This window comes from Acomys minous, assembly GCF_964271855.1.
Source record: "Acomys minous genome assembly, chromosome: 1".
NCBI classification, from domain to species: Eukaryota; Metazoa; Chordata; class Mammalia; order Rodentia; family Muridae; genus Acomys; species Acomys minous.
The window spans coordinates 64455891-64479899 of NC_140483.1; the positions used below are offsets into that span (position 1 = coordinate 64455891).

At 39.3% G+C, this 24009-nt stretch overlaps 1 protein-coding gene across 1 annotated transcript in view; it reads left to right on the top strand.

Moving 5' to 3' along the window:
* Window positions 1-1508: 1508 nt before the first annotated feature.
* DPP10 (dipeptidyl peptidase like 10) overlaps window positions 1509-24009 on the top strand; it is a 1517748-nt gene continuing 1495247 nt past the window's right edge. The window contains exon 1 of the mRNA XM_084793012.1: window positions 1509-1822. Within this exon, the coding sequence (XP_084649138.1) occupies window positions 1763-1822 (60 nt within the window). The 5' untranslated portion in view covers window positions 1509-1762. The remainder of the gene's footprint in view (window positions 1823-24009) is intronic.

Sequence of the window (24009 nt, forward strand, 5' to 3'; positions counted from 1 at the left end):
TTTAATTTTATGTGGACGAGAGTTTTCCCTACATGTATGTTTGTGTACCACATATGTTATTGATTTTCACATGAGAAGAAAGTAGGCAACAAATGACCCAGGACTAGAGTTAAAGATAGTTATGAGTCACTGTGTGGGTACTGGGAATTGAACCTGGGTCATCGGGAAGAGCAGCCAGTGCTCTTAACCTTGAGCCATTTCTCCAGCCCCATCTCCATTTCTTTACCAGGATTTTTCTTTTTTGTTAATATTTGTGCTATTAATCTTCGCGGTTTCAGACTTCTTCAGATACTTGTAGACAATTTTTTTAGAATATTTGAATCACCTTTATGTTTCAGAAGAGGAAAATGAATGTTTACATAAACATTCTTACACCTAATTATTTTGCCAAACTTATTAATTTATTTCTTCTCATGTTATTATTCACCAATGACATTGGGGACAGGTCAGTCTTGAGTAAATATTTCTGATGAGTACAAAATGCAGGTGAGTGAGTAAAGGCACTTGCTGCCAAGTCTACAACCATGAATTCAATCCATGGGAACCACATGGTAAAAACGGAGAAGTGACTCTTGAAAGCTGTCCTTGGATCTCCACGTGTGACTGCAGCACATATGTACCCATACATACATGTATGTAGAGGAATACACATGAGATGTAACATCCAGTCTGGATTACATAAAATCTTTTACAATAAAGGCTGGTTGAGTGATGTTATCTACTTTTTCAAGCTTCCTGGATCTTGTATGCCCATACGGGAAAATTCACCCTAGTCCATGCTGATATGAGTATGAACACTCATGAGGAGAGAGGAGAGAATTTTTTTCAAAGAGCATTAATAATTTATTTTCCCACAATGACATTTGAGTTAAAGAAGTGACTATTTGTGACTGACTGGTGGTTTTCCCCAGTCTCTCAAAAATTATGGCCTCAATGATACTTATGACTGACAAGAAAAAAGAAAGAATGAGAGAAAGAAAGAAAGAAAGAAACACAGAAAACCAGAAACCATTCTTGACTCTGGTGAAATATGCAGCAGTTAATGTGTTTGCAAGCCCTTGTGTATACCTAGTTTCCCCAGTTTACAGAAAGGCCAGTGGCTTACATATACATAGGCAATGCAAATATCTCACTATACAGATGTAAAAACCTTCAAACCTTACCACCATCAACAGGTCTTTCTCATCTTTTACTGAGCTTTGATTGTTAGCACTAAGAAGAAACAGATAAAATTTATTATTAGATTGACAATGATTTGCTATAAAAAAATCGGAGAGAGCAAGAGAGAGGAAGGAGAGAATTATTTTGTAATGCAAAATAATGTATAACCTTGCAGCACCAGGACTGTTGAGAGAGTGCCCCTTTAAACTGTAGTACTGCAATTGATCTCTGTATATTTCCTGGTATTCGTCCCTTTGAAATGAGCACGAGAGCCAAGACTATTGGCTGCACTGTAGATCTGTCACAACTCAGTACTGAAAAGATACCATGCAAGTGAATTTAAACAGTCGGCTTTCTATTCCATATTGCCAAGAGCTCTGAGAACGATGAACCAAGTAAATGCTTTATTTAGGGCTAAGTGAGCTGCGGATCCCTCCAGCCTGACAGCGTCTCAGCCTGCAGAGTAAGACAGCAGCAGCAACAGAAGCAGCAGAGGCAGCAGCAATAGCAGCAGCAGCCCCTTGCTCAAGTCCAGCAGAGGAGCTCCTGGTTCATCTTGGAACTCTGCCTGTGGGTCGTGCACTGTCCAGGGTCCTGAAATATGAACCAAACGGCCAGCGTGTCCCATCACATCAAGTGTCAGCCCTCCAAAACCATCAAGGTAGGACCTGGTGTTGTTGCTTTTCTCTGATTCTGCACAGGTGTCTTCATGCATCTACATCGCTTATAGGTAGTGGCTCATCAGGGGCTGCTGGTGGAGAATATCCAGTTGGTTTGAGTTTCAGTTGAAGGCTTGATCTCAGCAAAGTGTTTGGCTCTGTTTGTGCATATGTGTATGTAGCCTGGAGACAGTAGTTTCCTTAGCTGCTTCTTTGATACTGAGAACTAGATTGTTATTCTTTGTTTGAGAATCTATCTGTGGTATGCTTCAGGAATAAACTTTAGTGAGCTTCTAGAAGAGTTTCTATGTGTGTCAGTTTTCTTGAAGGAACTCGTGATGCATTTGTGAACTGGTTGAAACACGAAGCATGGCATTGGCTCTAAACGTGGAAGCAGCATCTTCTCATCATGTGTGTTTTGTAGTTCATGAAAAGTGACTTCCTTGTTACAAGCACTAAACTGGTGGGTGTACCAAAGTCACACTAGTGAGTGTGCAAATGACTGTGGAGAGAGTAAAAACACCTGCTTACAGGTAGTACTATCTGACTTAGAACCGGTAGAATGACTGGACAAACTATTTACGTCCAGTTCTTGGAAAAAAGGATAATAATAATAATAAATAAGTTGAAACAAAGCTGGGGTTTTTAATGATTAAAAAAATCACTTGAAAGTAAGTTAGAACGCTGAGGATTTTGTATTCTGTTCTAGTTTATAGTGATAATTACATGACTATCCATGAGATTCAAAATGACATGACTCCAGTAAAAAAAAATGTTCCCTGTCTTGCTAGGGCTGACCTGGGTTGTATTTGTATGATTATTTGGCATTTTGTGACTATTTGGTGGCTGCCTCTCAAGGTCTTTTACAGATACAATGATAACTTGTCAGGCCATCTCCAGTTACTGCTACATGTCATTCACAGGGTGTGCACACCTTTGACCAAGGGGCTAGAATCCAAGAAACCTGACTTTTCAGGATTTACAGCTATCTCTTTGGTTTATATCTCTGGCCTTGATGATGTTGCATTGACTCTAATTGCAAAAAGAATAGAATTTTCAACAATATCTCTTTCTCATGAACTTGCCTGCCCTGTCTCAGTGACTTTTAGCAATAAATAGACAAAAGCTGCACATTTTACTCTACTTATGCGCAGTTATGTTTTTAAAAGCCCTGAGGTCTCCAGGATGCAGTCAACAATGTATAATTTGACTGCCATCATATATAAACAGTGGGGGTAAGCCGAAGTCATATAAACAGAGGGGGTTAACTGTAGTCCATGGGCTCCAAATTCAGATAATTTACACCCCCCTATAATGGCCAAGGCAGAATCTTTTTTCAGCATTGGTTTTTCTGTACACTGGCCAAGTTTAGAAATGAAACATTGAGCTTTAGGATTTAAATTGTTCTCTGCTTATAAGATCCCCATGTTCGTCAATTATATAAGCACACCACCACCAAGCAATGCCAAGAAATAAACCATATGACATTCTGCATTGTGATATATAAACTCTAGTAGGAAATAAGTGTTAGAGACTGAGGTGGGGGTAAATTTACAAACTGTCTGGATACCTTTGTTTAGAAACCATAAAATGACCAGTGGCTTTTTGCTTATGCTTTTGAGGTCATGGGAATGAAGCATTTTATTTGCTTTTCTCTTCATTGGGTAGATACAAGTGTACTGTACTTTCTGGAACTCAAAAATCACTTCCCTTATTAGTTCTTTGGCATTGAGTGCTCTCGGACAAACTGTGGAGCAGAAAAGAAAAATGCTTCTAGAGTCAGAGCTTTTCTCCAGCTTGCTGATCTTGCAGATGTTGGGTTCCTACCCTAACGGCAGCTGTTGAATTGAAATGCAGAAGCACCATAAAACTGGACGACCTACCACTTAGCAGTTCGTTTTATTAATGGCTTAATGAACGAATCCTGAATCAAAGCTCTGGGTGATTTGGTTAATTGTTACAAGTTAAGTTTTTCTTTTTTTCTATAATCCCCTATATTGCTCTGGGGGTGGGCAAAGATGCTTGTGAGGTTCATAAAGTAGAGTTGCCAGCATTGAACTATTAAGGGAGTAATTACTTGAGTATTTTCCAATTTGCAACCGTAAAAAAGGATGAGTGGAAAAAGCTCTCTTACTTCGAATTATGTCCTCAATTATGAAACATTTATGGCTTTTGGAATTTATACTAAAAATGGCTGTCTATATTTAGGTAATGCATTAGCCTAGGAGCAAAATGCAATAACAACCTAAGGGGAAAAAGAACTAAGATTGGGAGGGTTTTTGGAAAGCTGTGGAGCACTGGAGTTTAAAACATCCTTTGAACTTTTGTAATCTTGGTGTCATTTGCAATTGTTTGGGGTTAATTTCTCCCTCGTTAAGCTTGTCTGACAATTTTAAGTCAGAGCTTGTTGTGGGAGTGTATTGGCCTGAAGATAATCATAACCCAGTTTAGGACTCTGAAAATACTCAAACAGTTGCATTTTGCTCTACTTCAGAAAGATATTCTAGAGGCTTCATGGGCTTTTCTCACATAGCCACAGTGCAATAAATCTCTGGGGAATTCCGCCCACTTGTCAGCACAGGAAATAATGCCTACCCCTTGTCTCTGCTACAACCAATGTTAAAAAGAATGGGCATTGGAAATGTATTAACTAAAAATAGGTGAAAATTCCAAATGCAAAACCACAAAGGAGGGAGAGGGAGAGAGAGAGAGAGAGAGAGAGAGAGAGAGAGAGAGAGAGAGAGAGAGAGAGAGAGAGAGAGAGAGCACTTAATGGCTCAATACATAAGTGTAGATCAGAGGGCAACTTTGTAAAGTCAGTTCTCTCCTTCAGTGTTCCCCTGAGTTCTGGGGAATTAGACTCAGATTGCCAGGGGTGTGAAGAACGTGCCTTGCTGAGCAATCTTGGTGGCTTCCTGAAGTTAATAGCTTTGAGTGATATAATTGGTGATTCCTAAGTGATAAATTATACATACTAAAGTTTATTAGGAACACTCTAACATACAGCACAAAATATTACTTTTCGATCTAGGACATGTTCATAGCCAACCCTCTCTGTATTCTCTGTATCTCCCCCCCCCCCCCCCCCCCCCGCCTTTCAGAGCTGTCTTGCTTATTTTCACCAAACTCATACCTAGGTTCCAAAGTCCCAATTATAGACAAGAGTCTGTAATTTCTGTTTTGGTCAGTGAGATGGCTCAATAGATGAAAGTGTTTCTATCCCTAGGATCCACATAGTGGAAGGAAAGAACAAGTTCCTGAAAGTTGTCCTCTGACCTCTACATGAACATGGTTACATGTGTGTGATGTGCATACCCATTATATAGATACATAGAGGATGGACAAACAGATAGACATATAGTCAGATAGACAGATGACAAATAAAAATGTCCCTGCTGGAATGGCTATGGTATGATACATTTCAGAAATACTCCTTTCAGTCTCATTGGCTTCAGAGTGTACCTTAAGCTGATATTGTGTTTCTGTCAATTTCAATTAATAGTTACACGGTAGTATTGATGAGCCATGCATTGACATCTTTTTTTGCCACTGCTTTCTTCTTCTTCTTCTTCTTCTTCTTCTTCTTCTTCTTCTTCTTCTTCTTCTTCTTCTTCTTCTTCTTCTTCTTCTCCTCCTCCTCCTCCTCCTCCTCCTCCTCCTCCTCCTCATCCTCCTCCTTCTCCTCCTCCTCCTTTTTGTTTTTTTTCCAGTTAGGGTTTCTCTGTGTAGTCTTGGCTGTCCTGGACTCACTTTGTAGACCAGGCTGGCCCTGAACTCAAGTGATCCACCTGCTTCTGCCTCCCAAGTGCTGGCATTAAAGGTGTGCGCCACCACGCCTGGCTTGCTTACTACTTCTAACTCACAGTCTCTCCAAGTCCCAGGACAAAGAAACAGGATGAAACACTTTAGTGGAGGAGCTGACATTTTTTTTTGTGCCAATCCAATTGTCAAAGAATCATGTTTCCATAAGGAAAATTAGAAAAACACTGCTATTATGGGCCAATAAAAAGTAAATTCAATTGAAAATATACATGGGTAGAAGAAAATGAAAAATCTTATCACATTGTGTTTTCTTCAGTCTTTGGACTCATGAGCATATGCTGGTCCAGAAATGTTTGTATTTAGAAAATAGGTATTTAAAAATTATTATTATTATGTATCATTATCATCATTATTATTGTGTATATATAAAATGAGTGGAGCATGTGTGTGCACACACTTGGAGGTGAGTGAACAGCTTTGATGAGTCAGCTCATGTCTCCTCTTCCACTTTGATGTGGGCTCCATGACTCAAGCTTCTGTTGTTGGCTTTGGAGAACAATTCTTAACCATGGAACAACCTCTCTGGCTCCTAAAGCCAAGGGTTTTCTAATGTGCCAATGGGACAGACTGTCACAGTCAGGCTGGTATGTAATTGTCCCACCAGCGTCTCCCTTGTTGTCAATTCCATCCTCTAATCTAAAGGATGGGCACACATCAATTTGCCGTGCTCCATGAGCTAGTATTACAATTTGGACCTTAATAATGTTTCAAAATTACATATGCTAAAGATATTCATAAGAATTCAGACCTCCAATGGTATGTAAGGAGGACATATTTGTGTCATCATGATATGAAAAACACATGTAAGTACCTTAAGTTAAAAATCATTTCAATCTTAAGGGCAAAGGTTACACATACAATGTTTCTATGTTTCTTTGTGTTATTTCACTGTTTATCCAAACGCACACTGAAGGCAGAGCTTCCAGTGGTGACTCTACAGTGAATAGCAACATGGTTGTGCTCTTCAGATCTCTCTGGCAAATTACACCGTTTCTATTGGGATAAGCCACCTTGCTAAGTGGTGTTCTGTAGGACAAGACAAAAAAGAAGTCTAGCAAAACTCAGAGACAGACACCATTGTTTGTGTATGTCAATTTCCCTCTCCAAGAAACAGTCTGCCTTGTTTAGCCATCCTAATACAGCATCCTCGTAAGCTTAATGTACAAGAGTATGTTAACGCACAAAAAGGGTCATGGGCTAGAAATCCCACTAATGACAAATTTATAACCATTTGCAATTTGAATTTATTACTTAGTGTTTAAAACTTAGATGGTTATAAGACAAGTTTATTTTGGGGGCTACAAATTCAACTGTTTTATAAAAATAAATCATTAAAAGCTTTATTATTTTTCTTTCAATAAAAAGAATATTTATATTTGTCTGCTTTTATATATTTTTATCATAGCTTTTCATTATAAAAATAATATATTCTGACATTTACAATGTTTGAATATTATATTTGAAGAAGTATTAATTTTTTTTTGTTTTTTCAAGATAGGGTTTCTTTGTGTAGCCTTGGCTGTCCTGAACTCACTTTGTAGACCAAGCTGGTCTCTAACTCACAGAGATCCACCCGACTCTGCCTCTTGAGTGCTGGGATTAAAGGTGTGCACCACCACACCCAGCTGAAGAAATATTCTTATGCATGGCAGAGTTGAAGTACATTTAAACATTTTTAAAAACAATAATTCATCCTTTGTCTGGAAAATGTATGTCCTAGTAATTGTCTTGAAATTCTTGTTTTGGTCAGTTAATGGAGACAATATATTGTTTTAGGAATATGTGTGTGTCTATACATTTACACTTAGCCACTGAGTCATCTCTGTTGATAATGGTGAAAAGTTTTAAAAAGCTTGAGAAGGTACTGTACCTTATTAAGCCAAGACCATAGTGCAGATTCTCACACAAGCAGCATTAACACACCTGGGGACTCAGAAACAAACCACTCACTGATCTGAGAGATGGCTGAGGGATTACGGTGCTTTAATTGCTCTTACAGAAGACCTGGATTTGGTTCTCAGCACCCATATGGCAACTCACTACCATCTGTAACTGCAGTTCCAGAGAACCAGGAGCCCTGTTACCTCCAATAGGCACTGAACACAAGTGGTGAGCTTGCATGCATGCATGCAGCCAAACACTTACCCACATAAAACTATAAAATAAAGATAAGAATTTTAAAAACCAACTAGACTCTAGCCACAGTAATTGAACCAGTGTTAAGTCTTTCAGGTGGCTTTGAGACACAGTGAAGTTTCAAAAATACTGAACAAAAGAACGTCACAGTAATACACACTTGGGCTATGATCTTCATGAAGAACTCCCAATCTTTGGGTGTCATAGAAGCATGACAGATTCACCATGTTCCATCACAGCATTAGTAGCATGAGCTTTCTGGGAGCCAAGTTCTTGTCCTCCCCAGGGATGCCTTGACACCAGACTTTCCACACAGCATTCTTTGAATATATAGTTGTTGGTTACTAAAGAAATCATAATATCTTTCAGTTCTAGGAAGGGTTAATTTTCTATTGTAGAACTTATTAAGAATTGAGTTTGGAGTCTTACACCATGTTTTAAATCCGTATAAAATTTCTCAAAGACCTTCATTGATATTTTGTTTCGATTTCAAAAGATTTGACTTTGATATTGTTTGGGGCTTATCTAGAAATCACACTTTGCAACTTTAGGTCACCCTGAGCCAATGTAGGTAGACAGTATAAAGGACAAGCTTCCTTTCTAAAAAAAAAAAAACAGTTTATTTTAGTTAGTTTATGAAATAAGGATTTCATTATGACACTTCTACACATTGTCTCATTGTACTTTGTTCATTTTCATCCCTCTGTTAATTTCTCACGTTTTTCCTCCTTTTCTTTCCTCTCAGTCCTGATACTCCTCAAGAATGGACTATCCATTGTTTTAAATACAACACACACACACACACACACATATATACACACAGAGAGAGAAAGAGACAGAGAGACAGAAACAGAGAGACAGAGACAGACATGCACACACACAAACATGAAGAAATATACATATGCACATGCAAACACCTTGATCTAGATTTTAATACTACCCATAGAGAAAACATATAGTATTAAGATTTGTTCTCCCACTAATTTCTCATATTCTCCTTTCCCCTTTAGAGTGTTTCTTCCCACCACTTAGTACTCCTTCTACTTTGATGTTATAGGAAAATCTACCTAATGATATATTCATATATATAATCTGTACATAATGCCATGTATGTAAAATACAACTAATGTCATAAATCTAGTCTATATTCCATATATGAGAGAAAATATTTGACATTTGTCATACTGAGTCTGGATTATTTTGCTTACCGTGACAATATCCATTTCTATCCATTTTCCTAAAAATACAAATGTTTCCCTCCTTGCTGGCTTCATGTGAACTTTGTCAAAGCACTATTGATGGGATGTTTAATGGCCATGGTGGTTCTCTTCTTCATGAAAGCTCTTTGGCCTTAGTTACAAGCCTGGTGGGCAGCCGATAGTTGGCAGCAGTACATCACAGAAATAAAGTTCATCATCATTGACAAGGCTGGGATCCCAGGGGCAGACACAGAGTGTGATCTCATTAGCACAGCTAAATAAATTTCAGCTGGTTGATAGACCATGCACTAAATGCCATTTTCCTTTTTGTTAAAAAAAATGATTCTCTCTCTCTCTCTCTCTCTCTCTCTCTCTCTCTCTCTCTCTCTCTGTGTGTGTGTGTGTGTGTGTGTACTGTTTATGTGTCTGTAGTTGTGTATGGAGGGCAGAAGATGGTATCAGATCCCCTGGGCCTGAATTCACAGGCAGATGTGAGCTACTGATCATGAGTGCTGGAAACTGACCTCTGGTCCTCTGGCAAAGATTCTTTACTCCTAAGCCATCTCTCCAGCTGGATATTTACCTTTTGAACAACATAATTTCTTGTAAATTCATCCTAGCACTTTGATGTTCTTGTTTATTTGTTTTATATTTCCCACTGGCAACAAAAATAATCTGTGAAAAGCTATCTGTACTCCCTGCTAAAAGTTTATATATTTTTTTCTTTGGATGACATCTTTAAGCTGAATTTTCATTCTTCTCTACCACAATGAATCATGTGGATCAGGGAAGATAATTAACCCTGTTGAGGTTTTACTTCCTGTGAACACAAAGGCAATAAACTTAAATTATCTCCCTAAACAAAAATGCTATGTAAGTGCTTTGTGTTATAATTTGTTCTAATAGCAATTTTAAAGGCATTTGATGTTTTCATAAAGAGGTGTAGAGTGAGAATCAATTTTATGGCATAAATGCTGGGAATTTTATTTGCAATTATTATTAACTGTAATAATGGTAAAACTCATTTTGAAGTCTCTGGGGGAGCCAAAACATATCCTCAAATTCGGTAGTAACGGCTGCATGATTTCATCCTAGACTTGTACCACAAAGGTAGGCGGTAGATGTGTGTTCAAATGCTGTATAAAGAAGAAATTAATCAAATAAAAAAATGGAACTGATCCTCCCAGTGCTGTTAGCGAGATATTATTAAGTGCATAGGTCACTTCTTAGATTTGGTGTGTGGTTCTCTTGAAGAGAAGTTGCATCGTGACATGGATACGGTCTTCAAACTGCCTGTCTTCCTCTGTACGTCCTGTTTACTTTGCCCCATTTATTTATTTTATTTTATGTGTGAGTATTTTGCCTGCATTTGTATGTATATCACATGCATGCTTGGTGTCCAGGAAGGTCAGATGAAGGCATAGGATCTGCTGAACTGGAGTTGTGGATGGTCCTGAACCTTCACGTAGATGCTAGGAATTGCACCTGGGTCCTCTGTAAGAGCAGTCCGTGCATGTACTCACTGAGCCACATCTCCACCCTTTCCTTGGCCCCATGACGCTACCCTGATGTGCTTCTCTTAGTAACCCCATTTAAAAATACAGATATACATATATTTTAATAATATTTTAAATTTGTACTTTGATGGTTTCATACACATGTATATGGTGGATCTTAACCACTTCTGCAATGCTACTGCCCACAGAATTCCACAGCACATCTCTCTTCAAACTTCATAAATATCCTATTTATTTATTAGTGTTTCCTAGATGCTCATGAGTTTGAAGTCATCCTCATTGCATGGGCTACCTACTGGTGGCCACACCCTCAAAGAAAAGTGACACTCCCCATTTCAGCAGTTATCAACTGCTAATAGTTCATTATTACCTTAGGTCTCCTGGGGAATTTCCTCAGGGAGAGCACTCACACTACCTTAGTCAGACATTTACATGGTCAGAACATTGTCTGTTCTTCCACAGTCCTCTACACCTCCCGAAGAACAATTGATCCTTTTAGCTGTAACTCTACCAATGTAATGCTCCTAGCCAGCCCTTATTAGCCTCTTTGGAAGTCTCTATATTTTATATTGTTAATCACAGTACCCCCTCTCAACCAATGGCAGATGCTTAATACATGCTCACTTAACTGTTCTTGAATGGAAAAAGGCAAGAATGCTATAAACCATTTTGTCTTCCTAAGTAATAGAGTTTCATGCTTGCCTTTTAAACCATACTAAGTCCTTCTTGGCCTAAGCAGAATTAAATATCTTACTTCCAAATATGTAGACAACTTCTGAAGAAATTTTTATAAGTCCCCCAGCTTGTAATAACAGGCATGCTATTATCCTCAAGGGTGACAGCCTCCAGTGCATCAACAATACACCTTGAATCTTGACCATATTTCTCTTTTAGTGAAGAGGAAAGCATCACATCAGATAAAGACAGATCGCTGCTGGCAGCTTTGAAGCCTGGGCTGAGCATGACAGACACAGTTGCTGCTGAGTTTAATGAATTGGGCATTGCCAGGGGACTATTGGCTCTAGCACTTTGGTCACGCTTTTTTCATTAGAAAACCTTAATTTTTAAAATGAATCATTGTGGCTAGATGGAAAAACACCACTTCTCACGACTCTGGTTTCCAGAATTTTGCCCTAAGAAAAATGGATTCTACTTTATTTTAATGGAAAGCAAACAGCATGAAAGTACTTACTGTCTTTAATAGATGAGCTCTTTTCTTAAAGAACTTTTCTGAGACAATGATAGAATCAGGGCAGAGAAATTTGCACTCACTGCAGACATTTCTGATCAAAGCAGGGCAGCTTGACAAGATTACATATGTATATGTATACATGTATGAATATTTACATATGTGTGTGTGTGCATAGCCTCTAGAAGATCTAATAATAGAATAAAAGACAAAACCAAGAGTTTCTGCCTGCAGTAGGGCAGTGCACATGTCATGCTGAGAGATGGAGGCTTGTGTTAGTCTTCCCTTTCAGCGGCTTAGGGAATCAAGTGTTTGGAGAAGGGAAATCTGTGTGAGTAGCAAGGTACCTGTTGATCTTGAACACAGGTGAGGGTCCAAATGAGCACTTTACAGTATCCCTGACAAGTGCTAAGTGGGTAAATAACAGTTCTTGTCTTGTTAAATCTTGATGTTGCAAAGCCCAGACATTCTAAACAGGAGTTAGGCAGGTAAATATGGAGGAAATATTACAGACAGAGAAAGTGAGCAAAAGAAGGGAAAGAGGGAAACGCAGTCGTGATTAAAGGAGCTAATAGTTGAGATGAGCTGAATTGTAGGGTAGAATGAATGGGAAGGGTACGAAATGAGGCTTGGAATGCATATGAGGCCAGAGTTCGTGTTATCTAGCAGAAGTCAACTATACCTGCGAAGTTGAGTTTAAGGACAAATAAGTGAAAAGGCCAGGACCTGATTTGGGAGATTCCAGGCCTATCTCTGTGAGCCTGGAGATGTTCCTGAAATTTATGCCTTCCAGCTCACAGTGAAGATTCCTGGTCTGTCTTCCAGGAAGAACCATGTGTGAGATGTTTTTATCCAGACAGGTTTCACTGTAGGTAGCTTTTAATGGGAACCAAGATTTCTTCATTAGCTAGATTAGAAGGGTACCATCTGCTTTTCCCAGTGCACTTTCCTAATGGCTGGCCTCTAAGGCCTTTAGTTAAGTGGCTTTCTTTTAACACATTAATCTTTTTTAAAATCTAATTCTAATCATTTAATTATACTAAAAATTTCCTCTTTAATATTTGTAAGAAGAATATAGGTAGTTATCTTCTGGGATGTCCTTTCCTGGTTTGTCCTTCAGTAATACCTGCAGACCTGAGTGACCACTGCTGGTCACATCAGGTGCAAGCATGGTGAATATCAGGGGATTTCAGGGGTCACCATTGGCCCTGGGAGTTTGATGGCTCAGTAGGTAAATGCTTCTTGTATAAGCATGAGGATCTGAGCTTGGCTTCCCAGAACACATAAAACAAACTGGACACAGTAGCACAGTTTTATACTCCCAGGGCTTTTTGGTGAGGTGGGGAGCAGAGATAAGAGAATTCCCCAGACGCTCAGAGGCCAGCTAGCCTGGTGTGTAGAGTAGTGCCTACACAAGAGAAGAACACACACACACACACACACACACACACACACACACACACACACAGGCAGGGATCAAAGACCTTACATGTGCTTACACACAAGGATAAAAATATTTGAATAAAAGAAATGCAAACTTCTTGGCTTCTAGCTCCAGACTATATAAACTATATGTTGTTGTTGGTGTGTGTGTGTGTGTGTGTGTGTGTGTGTGTGTGTGTGTGTGTGTGTGAGTGATACAAGCATGCGTGTGTAAACGTGGGTACTCAGATGAACCAGTGGAGGCCCAAGGAGAGCACTGGATGTCCTGATTTACCACTCTCTGCCTTGTTCCTTGAGAGAGGCCCCCTTGGTGACTGGAGCCATGTCAACAGCAGCCACTCCAGCGATCCTCCTGTATGTGATCCCTGCGGCATTCGTTTTGCTCATCTCTTTACATGGGCACTGGAGATTTGAACTGAGATCCTCACACTTGTGTAGCATGTGCACTTAGCCAATGAATCATCTTCCCAGGCTCATGTGGGATTTTTTTTTTTTTTGCGGCATCAGTTCCCAGGGTATCCCTCAGTACTACACAACGGAAGACAAAGAGAAGTCTAAAGTATATCTGATGTCTGTGATGCTATAGTTACAAAGTTTAAATGTTTCTTGGGGATATCCCAGTCCACATCTAATATTTAAGATAAAATATTTTTATAAATTATTTTTCTTTATTTTGGGTGAGGGTCACACTCATGCATGATACATCTGTGGCAGTTAGAGGACACACAGAGGTGTAGGTTATCTACTTCCAACATATGTTCCCCAGGTATCTAACTCAGGAATTGGAGCTTGCTGACAGATATCCTACTTGGTTCACCCTCATTTTTCAAAGGAAACTATGAGGATTGGAAAGGAAAAATGGGTTCTTATATTTCCCGCTGGGCCTTTTAGGTAGAAACTGCAGTACTATACATTTGCATCCTTGCTATCATCTCCAACACGCAGGTTATCTTAGGGTGTGCTATGACTGTCAGGATTTATTTTCTCACCTTTAAAACTATCATGGTCTATTGCAGTCTTGGGTAACTTAAAAAAAATAAGTAGATTTTATTAATTGAGATGTTGGATACAAGCATAAAAATGATATAAGATTCTAGGAGTCTTGGCAAAAATAATTTTAAAAATGAGAATTTCACAGTTTATAAAAACTCTGTTATAGAAACCTCTGAGTTTGGCACCATTTGTCATGATATTGTACTAAACCCCATTTAAACTTATTTTATCTTTTCTTTCTTTCTTTCCTTCCCTCCTTCCTTCCTTTCCCCCCTCCCTCCCTCCCTCATTCCTACATTCCTTCTTTCTTTTCATTAATCTGTTTTCTCCCTTCTTAACTGAAACACAATTTTAGTTTGCACAGTATAGACCTGAACTCTTTTTGTAGCTGAGGATGACTTTGAACTTCTGATCCTCCTGCCTCCACTTCCTATGTGCACCATTTTAAGGTATACACCACTATGTCTGGTTTAAGCACTGCTGAGGATGGCATGCCAGGGAAGCTTTCTACTTGACGGGTCCCAATCCCTTGGTTTTCTTGAGTAGTTGTTATTGGTGATGCTTGCTATTGAAAGGAAAATTGGTAATACCCTATGGACAAGGAGAAATTTTTCCTCTTGAGTTTGTTTCTAAGAGGACATCTCATGCATTTTTTGCTTGATTCCCATTGGTTGGGACAAAGTTTTGTTTTAACAATTCCTTATCAAGTAGTTAATAATACATATCTGTGGGTGAAGTAGAGGAGGCAGTAATACAAACAGATATGGAAGATTGTTAGAAACAATGAACAAGGCTGGATGGTCTGTAGATTGATCAGAAACTGTATGCCGTACAGAGATCAAAGGAATAATATTAGAATTTGGTAGCTATATAATGTTCCACCATTGGGGAAGCTATACAACAATCATTTGAAGAGGCCACAGATGTTCAGGAAGGGATGGAATATCCTACTTTCATAATGCCTCACAGCTGAAACTCAATCACATTGGAGCAGAAGGCATGAACCAATAAAATGTCCTCTTTGATTCTAAATGACTCTCCCCCCAATGGATTGTTCAGTGTACTTTTTTTTTTCATTGTACTAAAGTATTTTTCTCTTTGGGGAATGTAAAGGAAAGGGTTGCATTGGGGTCACTCAGCACCTAAACTACTCTCTTCTTCTCAGGCTTCTTGAAGGACTTGAAGTCTTTAGAACTTCAGACACATGAACAGGGAACCTGAATGTCATGGTTAGACCTATAGTAGCTGTGGTAACCATGGTAACTGGAGTATACCTGGCTAACCAATGGTGCACCAAAGAAAAGTTCTTCTCCCTTGACCACAAAGAAATAGTTTTATGGTGTTTAAGGTGGTGCAATAAGGTTCATGGGATAGCGGCACCCAACACAAACCTTGGAGATCTTGGACCCTTTGGTTTCTGACTCCTGGATGCATGTATGATCTTAGTAAATCTCACAGATTTAACTACTAGATGTTGAATTTGGGTCTCCCACTCTGAGTTTTGAACCTGTCTCCCAGGTACCACAACTTACTTGGTACTGTCATCTGAATGTCTGCAGGACAGCACAAACTCAATATATTAAAAAAAAAAAAAAGAGTACTTTTACATCCTTGTTGCCTCCTCCTCGCTTCACTGAAAAGTAACAATTGTTTCTTTGTTCAACTAAAACCATGGGCACGTCTTTCCTCTCTTCTTCCGAGTGTACCATTGTTCTTCAGCACAACTTTTTTCCGTCATACCTGCTACACTCATGTCTAGTCTAACCATCACCTTCACCTCCAACATCACCACACAGATTCCCTTAATTGGTCCCGTTCTCCTGAATTCCAGCCAAAAACCCAATGGACCCACTGCTTCCAGGATATTCTCACACTGTCAAATGTCTTCTTCTTAGCAGTTCATTGGTGGATTTAAAATGTGACCTCAAGGCAGGTGCTGTAGCTCTTTGCTAGAGTACTTGCCTAGTGCTATATCTTCATTTCTGTGTCTGTGATGAAATACTTGGACAAAATGCAACTTAGAGGAGAAAGGATGTGGTTTTGCCTCACAATTCTGTGCTATGCTTCACTAGCTCAGGGGATAAAAGCTGAAGCAGCAGAAAATGTATGCACTTGTGTTTAGTACTCAGCTAACTTGTTCTGTTATTATACAGTTCAAGGCCTACTACACAGTGCAGTGCCAGGGAATGGCACTGCCTGCTTTAGCCCACAGACATACTACCAGCTGGCCTGATTTAGACAGACACCATGGAAACTCAGTCCACGTGTGGCTTTGTTATGTGACATCATCCTTAACACGCATGTTGCCCTGGCTTTGATCTCTAGCACTTTATATATTTGGCGTTAGTGCCTCACACTTTTACTACCAGATCTCAAGAATTGGAGGCTGGAGGATCAGACATTCAAAGTTATCCCTGTCCACATCAAAAGTTTGAAGCCAGCCTTGACTATGCACAATCCTAACTTTATTTATTTTTTTTTACTTTATTAATTTATTCTTGTTACATCTCAATGGTTATCCCTAACTTTAAAAGTTCAAAGCTACAGTAGTGCCTAATGACTTTGAACATTTAGCTTAAATATTTTAATTCACTTTTATAAAAGTTTTATTTATGTGTATGTGTGTGTCGTTGTAAATGTAGGCCATATGTATGCAAGCATTTTTAATAAGAAGTTAAGAGAGACAAGCAATGCAAGTGTAGAGAAGGCATTGGGGGCAGGAAGTAAGGGAGGTGGATGGAGGATTTGCTCACTACACATTATATGCATGTATGAAATTCTCAAACAATAAGAAATAATTACAGGTGGATAGTAACCAAGACAAAGATTTGATATTGAACTTTGACCATTGAATTTAATTATTTTTTATTAATTTTTAAATATTTTGTACGTGTCTATGTGTCTGTGTGAGTGTATACCACGTGTGTGAGAGTCCCGGCAGAGGGTGTCAAGTCCCACAGAACTGAAGTTACAGATGCTTGTGCGCTGCCTCGCTTGGGTGCTGGGAACCAATCTCAGATTCCCAAAGCACAGGAAGTGCTCTTAATGACTGAGCAATTGCTCCAGCCCTTACAGTATTAAAGAGATTTACTTTAGTCTTAAATTTATGTCTCTGGGTCTATATACATGTGTGAGTGCATGCACGTGGATGCCCACAGAGGCAGGATGAGGGAGCTATATCCCCTATATTCCCTATGTCTATATCCCCTATGGTTACAAGGGCTTGTGAGCCCACCAATGTGGAGGCCGGGAACCAGGCTCCAGTGCTCTGTGAGGGCAAGTGCTTTGCTTTTAGTCATAGAACCCTCTCTCCATCCCTGCACACTTAGTTTGAACATACATAGATCTTTAGCTGTAGCCTGGCAACCATCCATCCTTCTGATTATCTTGTGTGTCGTTCTCTCCCCTAGTGACTCTCCTCCAATCAAACTTGCCTGCTTCCTGTGCCAGACTCAAAAAACCAAACCAGTCAACTAAAAACAAAACAAAACAAAACAAAAACCCAAACAAAAAGAAACAAACAAAAAACCACCACCACCACCACTGAAAGCCAAATCTTGCTCTTCTGGGCTCCCTGGGTTTGATACTCTGATTACACAGGCCGGAGATGGTTTGTCGTGACACTTTTCATCAGCTCTTTCTAGTAATAACTTATAACTAGAAGGCGGTGGTTCTCAGCCTTCCTAATGCTGCGACCCCTTAACACAGGTCCGTGTGTTGTGGTGATTCCCACCCATAAAATTATTTTCATCATTATGTCATAACTGTAATTGTGCTACTGTCATAAATCATAACGTAAAATAGCTGATGTGTAAGACAGCTGATATGCAAGCCCTGTGTGGGTCGCAACCCGCAGGTTGAGGACCACTAATTTTATTGTCAGCATCATACAGTCTCACAACCTGCAGTGGGGGATTTTCTTGTGTTATGTTGATAAAGCCACTCCTGAAGAGACATGGGAGAGCCATGGCTTCTTCTCCCCAAACCTCATCAAACAGTTTTGATATATGTCATACATATTTGGATACAAAGATATAAGACAGAGTCAGCATTTTAGAGGCATGGCTTCTTGTTCCCTGTTCCCACATGAGGGAAGAAGGAGACGGGTAACAAAAACAGTCATTGCTGGGGCCATGCTAATCTTCTCTGTATCGTTCCAATTTTAGTATATGTGCTGCCACCAAGAAGAGACTTGATACCCTATAAGCATATAAAGGGGGAGGAAGTCGCCCTCAGGCACAGTCATAGGGGAGGGGAGTAAGGGGAAAATGGGAGGGAGGGAAGAATGGGAGGATACAAGGGCTGGGATAACCATTGAGATGTAACAAGAATAAATTAACTAAAAAAAAAAAGAACAGTCATTGCTAACTGCAGAATGTAGGACATTTACCACGAGAGTTAGGAAGGACCTCAGAGATGTGGCATTTTTCATTAACCCATAAGTGAGTGAGAGACTTTGGATTCATATTTCATGGGCAAATAACAGGAACCTTGCTGAGGAGCAAAATTGGATATTGCAGATGGTGCATTTCATGTAAGCAGCAGATGTGAGAGAGCATCACCTCCACCAACATCGTAATTATTGTGGTTTGATCATCACTGCTATGAAGGCAGCTTGACACGAACATTTCTATCTTCTTTAACTCCCAGAATGACTTATCAAAAGTGGGATCATGTTGTTCTAACTTTGTGGAAGAGGAGGTTTAGCTAATTCAAGATCATTCTGACTGCAAGAGTTGAAGCTCATATTTGATCCCAGCTGACTTTGGTAAAGAACTCAAGTTGATGGCCCATGTTTCTTGCCATGCTCTCTGGACATGCTGTCTGCTACCTGTGTTCCCACCATCTCTAAGGAAATAGTTGCTGTCCTCAGGCCTGTGCTACAGAATCATTTGAAGGTCTTCCTCATGTATTCCTCCAGAATGGAACATGCTTAGGCAGGGAGAGGTCACACATGTTAGCTATCCTGGGGTAAGGATAGACATGCCTGCCTCTGCTGATCATCTTCAGGCACAGATAGTGCCATCTCTGTTGACTGTCTTCAGGCACAGAGAGGCCTTTCTCTGCTGTCTTCCTGGGGAAGCTTTACCATATTGTGCCTAGTTCTTCAGAGTCTAAATTCTCTTCCAGGAGCATCTCTCTTGGAATCCTGCTTATTCTATGTTAGTGCAGGTATTTCCAACTCTACCAACTGCACTAGAAGCGAAAAAGCACCTTAGAGCTAGAGAAACACAAACAGACTCCTGACAGCTACCCACCCTATTTGCCTGCCGCAATATCTAAAACTCTGCATTTCAAAAACGATTATTTTAAATACAGAGAGTGACTTGCCCAGTTATCACTTTCTTAAAAGCAGATGAACTTGAAATTTTTTGACATATGTATATCTTGCCAGCCAAAGGCAAGCCATCTATTTAGAGAATCGATATTGCACACTTGCTAACCATGTGTGCTTTGGAATCAAATGGCCTCAGTTTTGTGTTCCAGGCTGCTGCTTTTAGAGTGTTATCTTCGGCAGCTTTTCAAAAACCTTTCTGAGCCTCCTGCATTTTTGTGTAAGATGAGGTAAGAATTTTACTTATGTTTGAGTTGTGGAAAGAAAATAGCATAAGATATGTAAAGCATTTGAAAAATAGTACCTGCAAGATGGTTCAGTGGATACGAGCGACCTCCATGCCTGATACCTGAGTTGGATCCCCATGATCAACATGGTAGAAAGAAAGAACCGACTTTGGCAGATTGTCTTTTGATGTCCAGAAATTAACATAATATGCATAGGTGTATATGTGGGTGTTTGCACATGAGTATGTGAATACATACATACATACATAGATACGTACATACGTACACCTGGAAACAATTGGATATTTAATCCCATTGCTATTGCTTTTTAGTAAGGGGTCATTCTGTATGCACATGCTAGTGAGCAAGCTCATTGACAGAAGCACAAGCCACATTGGAGAAGACTGTGTCAGCTTCAGATGAGTACGTTACTAAAAATATAATGACAGCAAAGAAGTGTTACATAAAACATGTTCCATAGCACTAAATCACACTTACAAGAACCAAATTTTGACAGTAGGAAGCCAACTTTGGCCTGGTAGGATGGCTTAGCAGGTCTAAGGGAGCATGCTGCCCAAGCCTGACAATCTGAGTTTGATTCCTCAAATGTACCTATTGGAAAGAAATTGTCAATTTCTGCAGTTGTCCTTTGAAGACCACACACATGTATGGCACAGATCACTAAACATACATACATACATACATACATACACACAAACAGAATATAAATATGTATAAATAATTAAAAATAAAATAAACCAACATAATCTATATATTAGACATTTCACCACATGATTTGCTTTTCTCCACATCATAAGCTAAACATTTGCCTTCTTACATATTTTAAAATAATTGTGTGTATGTGTGTGTGTCTGTATACCAGGTGTGTGCAGGTACCCATGGATGCCAGAAGAAGTCATTTACTTCCGTTGAGTTGAAGTTACAAGTTTGAGCTGCCTGACGTTGGTTTGGGAACTAAATTCAAATCAGAAGAGCAGTAAGTGCTCTTCACAACTGAGCCACCTCTTCAGCTCTATCAGCCCATAGTTTTAATGGAATGTCTGCCATCCGCTTGACTGTTAATTCCAGAAGAGAGTAGAGTTCTAAAAAAAAACCAAATTAGCCAGATGCATTAGAGAGAACTTTGCAAAGGATGGACACAAATCATGGAAAATTGCTTTGATACCTTAGGAATGAAACTTATCTTATGAAAACTGTATCGTTAACATATTTATTGAGATAAGCATCTGACCATTTCATCACTTTTTTAAAATCTAAATTTAAAGGATAGAAGAGACAAGTTACTCCTGTTTCTGTAATTGGGACAGAGGAACAGAATTTCAAGTGAGTTTGGTTACACAGTGAGTTTAAGGCCAGCCTCCACTACATGAGGCCTTATCTGAAAAACAATCATTCAAACAATTAATGAATTAATAAGGTACATACTTGGCTTACAGTGTTGGAGGCTGAGAAATGTAGGAGCACTGTGATGTTTGGCCAGGACCTTAGTGTGGCTTCATAATATAGTAGAAACAGAAAGAAAACAGGAAATTATCAGGTTCAGCCTTTGCACAGACATGTGAACATGATTTTGTATGAATGTGTGTGTGTGTGTGTGTGTGTGTGTGTGTGTGTATGTATGTGTATGCATGTGCACATGTGTGCATATGTGTATGAAGTCCTGTGGACAACCTTGAGTGCCATTCCTTAGTCCCCACTCAACTAGTTTTTTGAAGTAGGGTCTCTCACGGGCATGGAACTATGCTAGACTCACTGGCCATGGAGTTGGAGGATGCCCTGTCCCTGCCTTCCCAATTATGTGGCTACAACTATGCACTTCCACAAACACAGCGGCTGGATTTTCCCCATGGGTTCTGAGGATCTAACTCAGGTACTCATGCTTGCAAGGCAACCACTTTACTGTCTGCACTATACCGTTAACCCTCAGTGTCTCTTTGTTAGGTACCCACTACTGAGGTAAAGACAGTATTCTCTAAGGGGAGTGCCCTATGACATCACTGCCTCTTCAACCACATATCTCCATCTGTTATCATGGCATAGAAATTAAAATGACACTGAAGTCACAGCCATAGTCACTCCTCATACTCTACATATTAGTAATCCTTCTAGGACCATTTTCTTTCACCTAACTGAGCACTGCCATGCCCTATGTTCCATTTCTTTTGAATGACCCAATTAGGAACATCAATTTTTTTCTACCCACATAAGTTATATCAGTCAGCAGTACATGTCTTATCCTGCCTGGCTGGAGTCAGAGGTCAGAACCATAATTATGGTCTATAAAGATGTACAGAGGAATTATTTTCTGAGACTAATGTCAAGAGATTCTGTAGAATTGGAGAATTCATGTATGATTCAAATCTTTCCATGTCTCTAGTATTTGTTCATTATCTAATACATGAAAGGACAAGATAGTCATATTAAGATCTCAGCTTGCCTAACCAGTTTTATAGTTTAAAAATCTTACACTAAAGGCTAACCAAATGCCTCAACTGGTAAAGGCATGTGCCAGTGATTTGTGGTTAAAGGAGAGATTCAGATCTCCCAAATTATCCTCTGATGCTTATATAGGGGATAGCACACATGCCTCTTCACATAATAATTAATTTTAAAGAGTTTTTAGTGTCCTATATTTTATTTTGAAAGGAAAACTAAATAGCACCAATGGTCTCCTCTTTGTCATAAAGGTTCACAATTTTTCTTTTAAAATTATTATTTTACTTTTAAGTGTGTGTGTATGTGTGTGTGTGTGTGTGTGTGTGTGTGTGTGTGTGTGTGTGTGTGCATGTGCATGCAGTGCCAACAGAGGATAGAAAAGCGAGTCAAATCCCCTAGATATGGAGTTATAGGTGATTGCATGTCACCCAAAATGAGTGCTAAGAAGTGAATATAGGTCTTCTGCAAGAACAGGAAGTATTCTTAGTTGCCTAATTCTATCATTCACACTTGACCCTAAAATATTAATGGAACTTATTGTTTTCTTATTGAATATGTAATTTTGTACAACATTTCACAGTGTTATTTTAACAAACCTGGGTCTTTTTTGTTTCTTGAGTGTCAACAAAGTCCATCCTGTTATTGCTGTGACTTGTCATTAAATCCTAGGAAGCTGCCTCATTGCCCTGGTCTGTGGAATGAGTGACAGCTTCTACTCAAACAACATACAGTGCAGAGGATAAAGTGAAAATGTTAAGGCCATACTCATCTCCTAAGACCCTCCTACAAACTCTCTATGAAACGTCCTGTTTCCCCTGGCCAATGAGAATCAACAATGTGTTCGGATGCAGGTCAGTTGTTAGAGTACTTGTCTAGAATGCACAGATCTCTGCAGAAACCACAAAGAGCTGTAGATGACTGCAATCCCAGTGCCCAGGAAGCGAAGGATGACAAATCAAAAGGTCAGGGTCACTCTTGGGTATATTTCAAGGTCAACGGCAGCTTGGACTATATTGAACACTGTCTCAAACAGAAGAGGAAAGACTGGAGAGAAATTTGTCAGTGGTTAAAGCACATACCTCATAAGCAAGTGGGTCTGAGTTAAGACTGCTTGAACTTCTATATCAGTGTGATGATCTGCCTTTAATTACATCCTTGAAGAAGGATGCTTAGAGCAAGCTGAGCCTATGGTCAAGATCTTGGTTTGATTGACTCACTTTGCTTCAAAGAATAAATTAGAGACAACAAGGGAAGGATTCCTGACATCAACTTGTGCCTGCACCCCCATGTCCACCCCACGTGAATAACTGTACACAAATGTGCACACAGACATACACATAGAAAAGCAGGGGTCAACATGATACAATGGCTGTTGGACTAGATACAGAAACAAGTGGAGTATTTATTTTTCTGAATGGATTCTTTTGGAACTGAATACAATCAGAATAATTTTTATTTACTGAATAATAATGACGATGAGCTGAGCACATACTTGTTTTGAAAAACTTAAAAGAATTTTTATATATTTATAAGTGAAAAATTCAACGCTATAATAAATATATTTAAATTATCTTTCTTATTCTTTGAATTTCATAAATATATACAATGTATTTTGATCATGTTCCTTCCCCATTTCTTAACTCAACCCCTAAGACCCTCCAACATGTTTCCTTCTCAATTTGGTCTTTGTATGTGTATATGAGTCTATACACTATATATCTATAAATAGCATTAGGTGCATCAGAATATATCCTCTCTTTTCATTTATACATATATACACACACTTATGTCTTAATGTGTTCATTTTGTCCTATTCATGTATGCATCGGTGTGGGAACACCCACTGGGGCATGGACATCCTGTCAGTGACC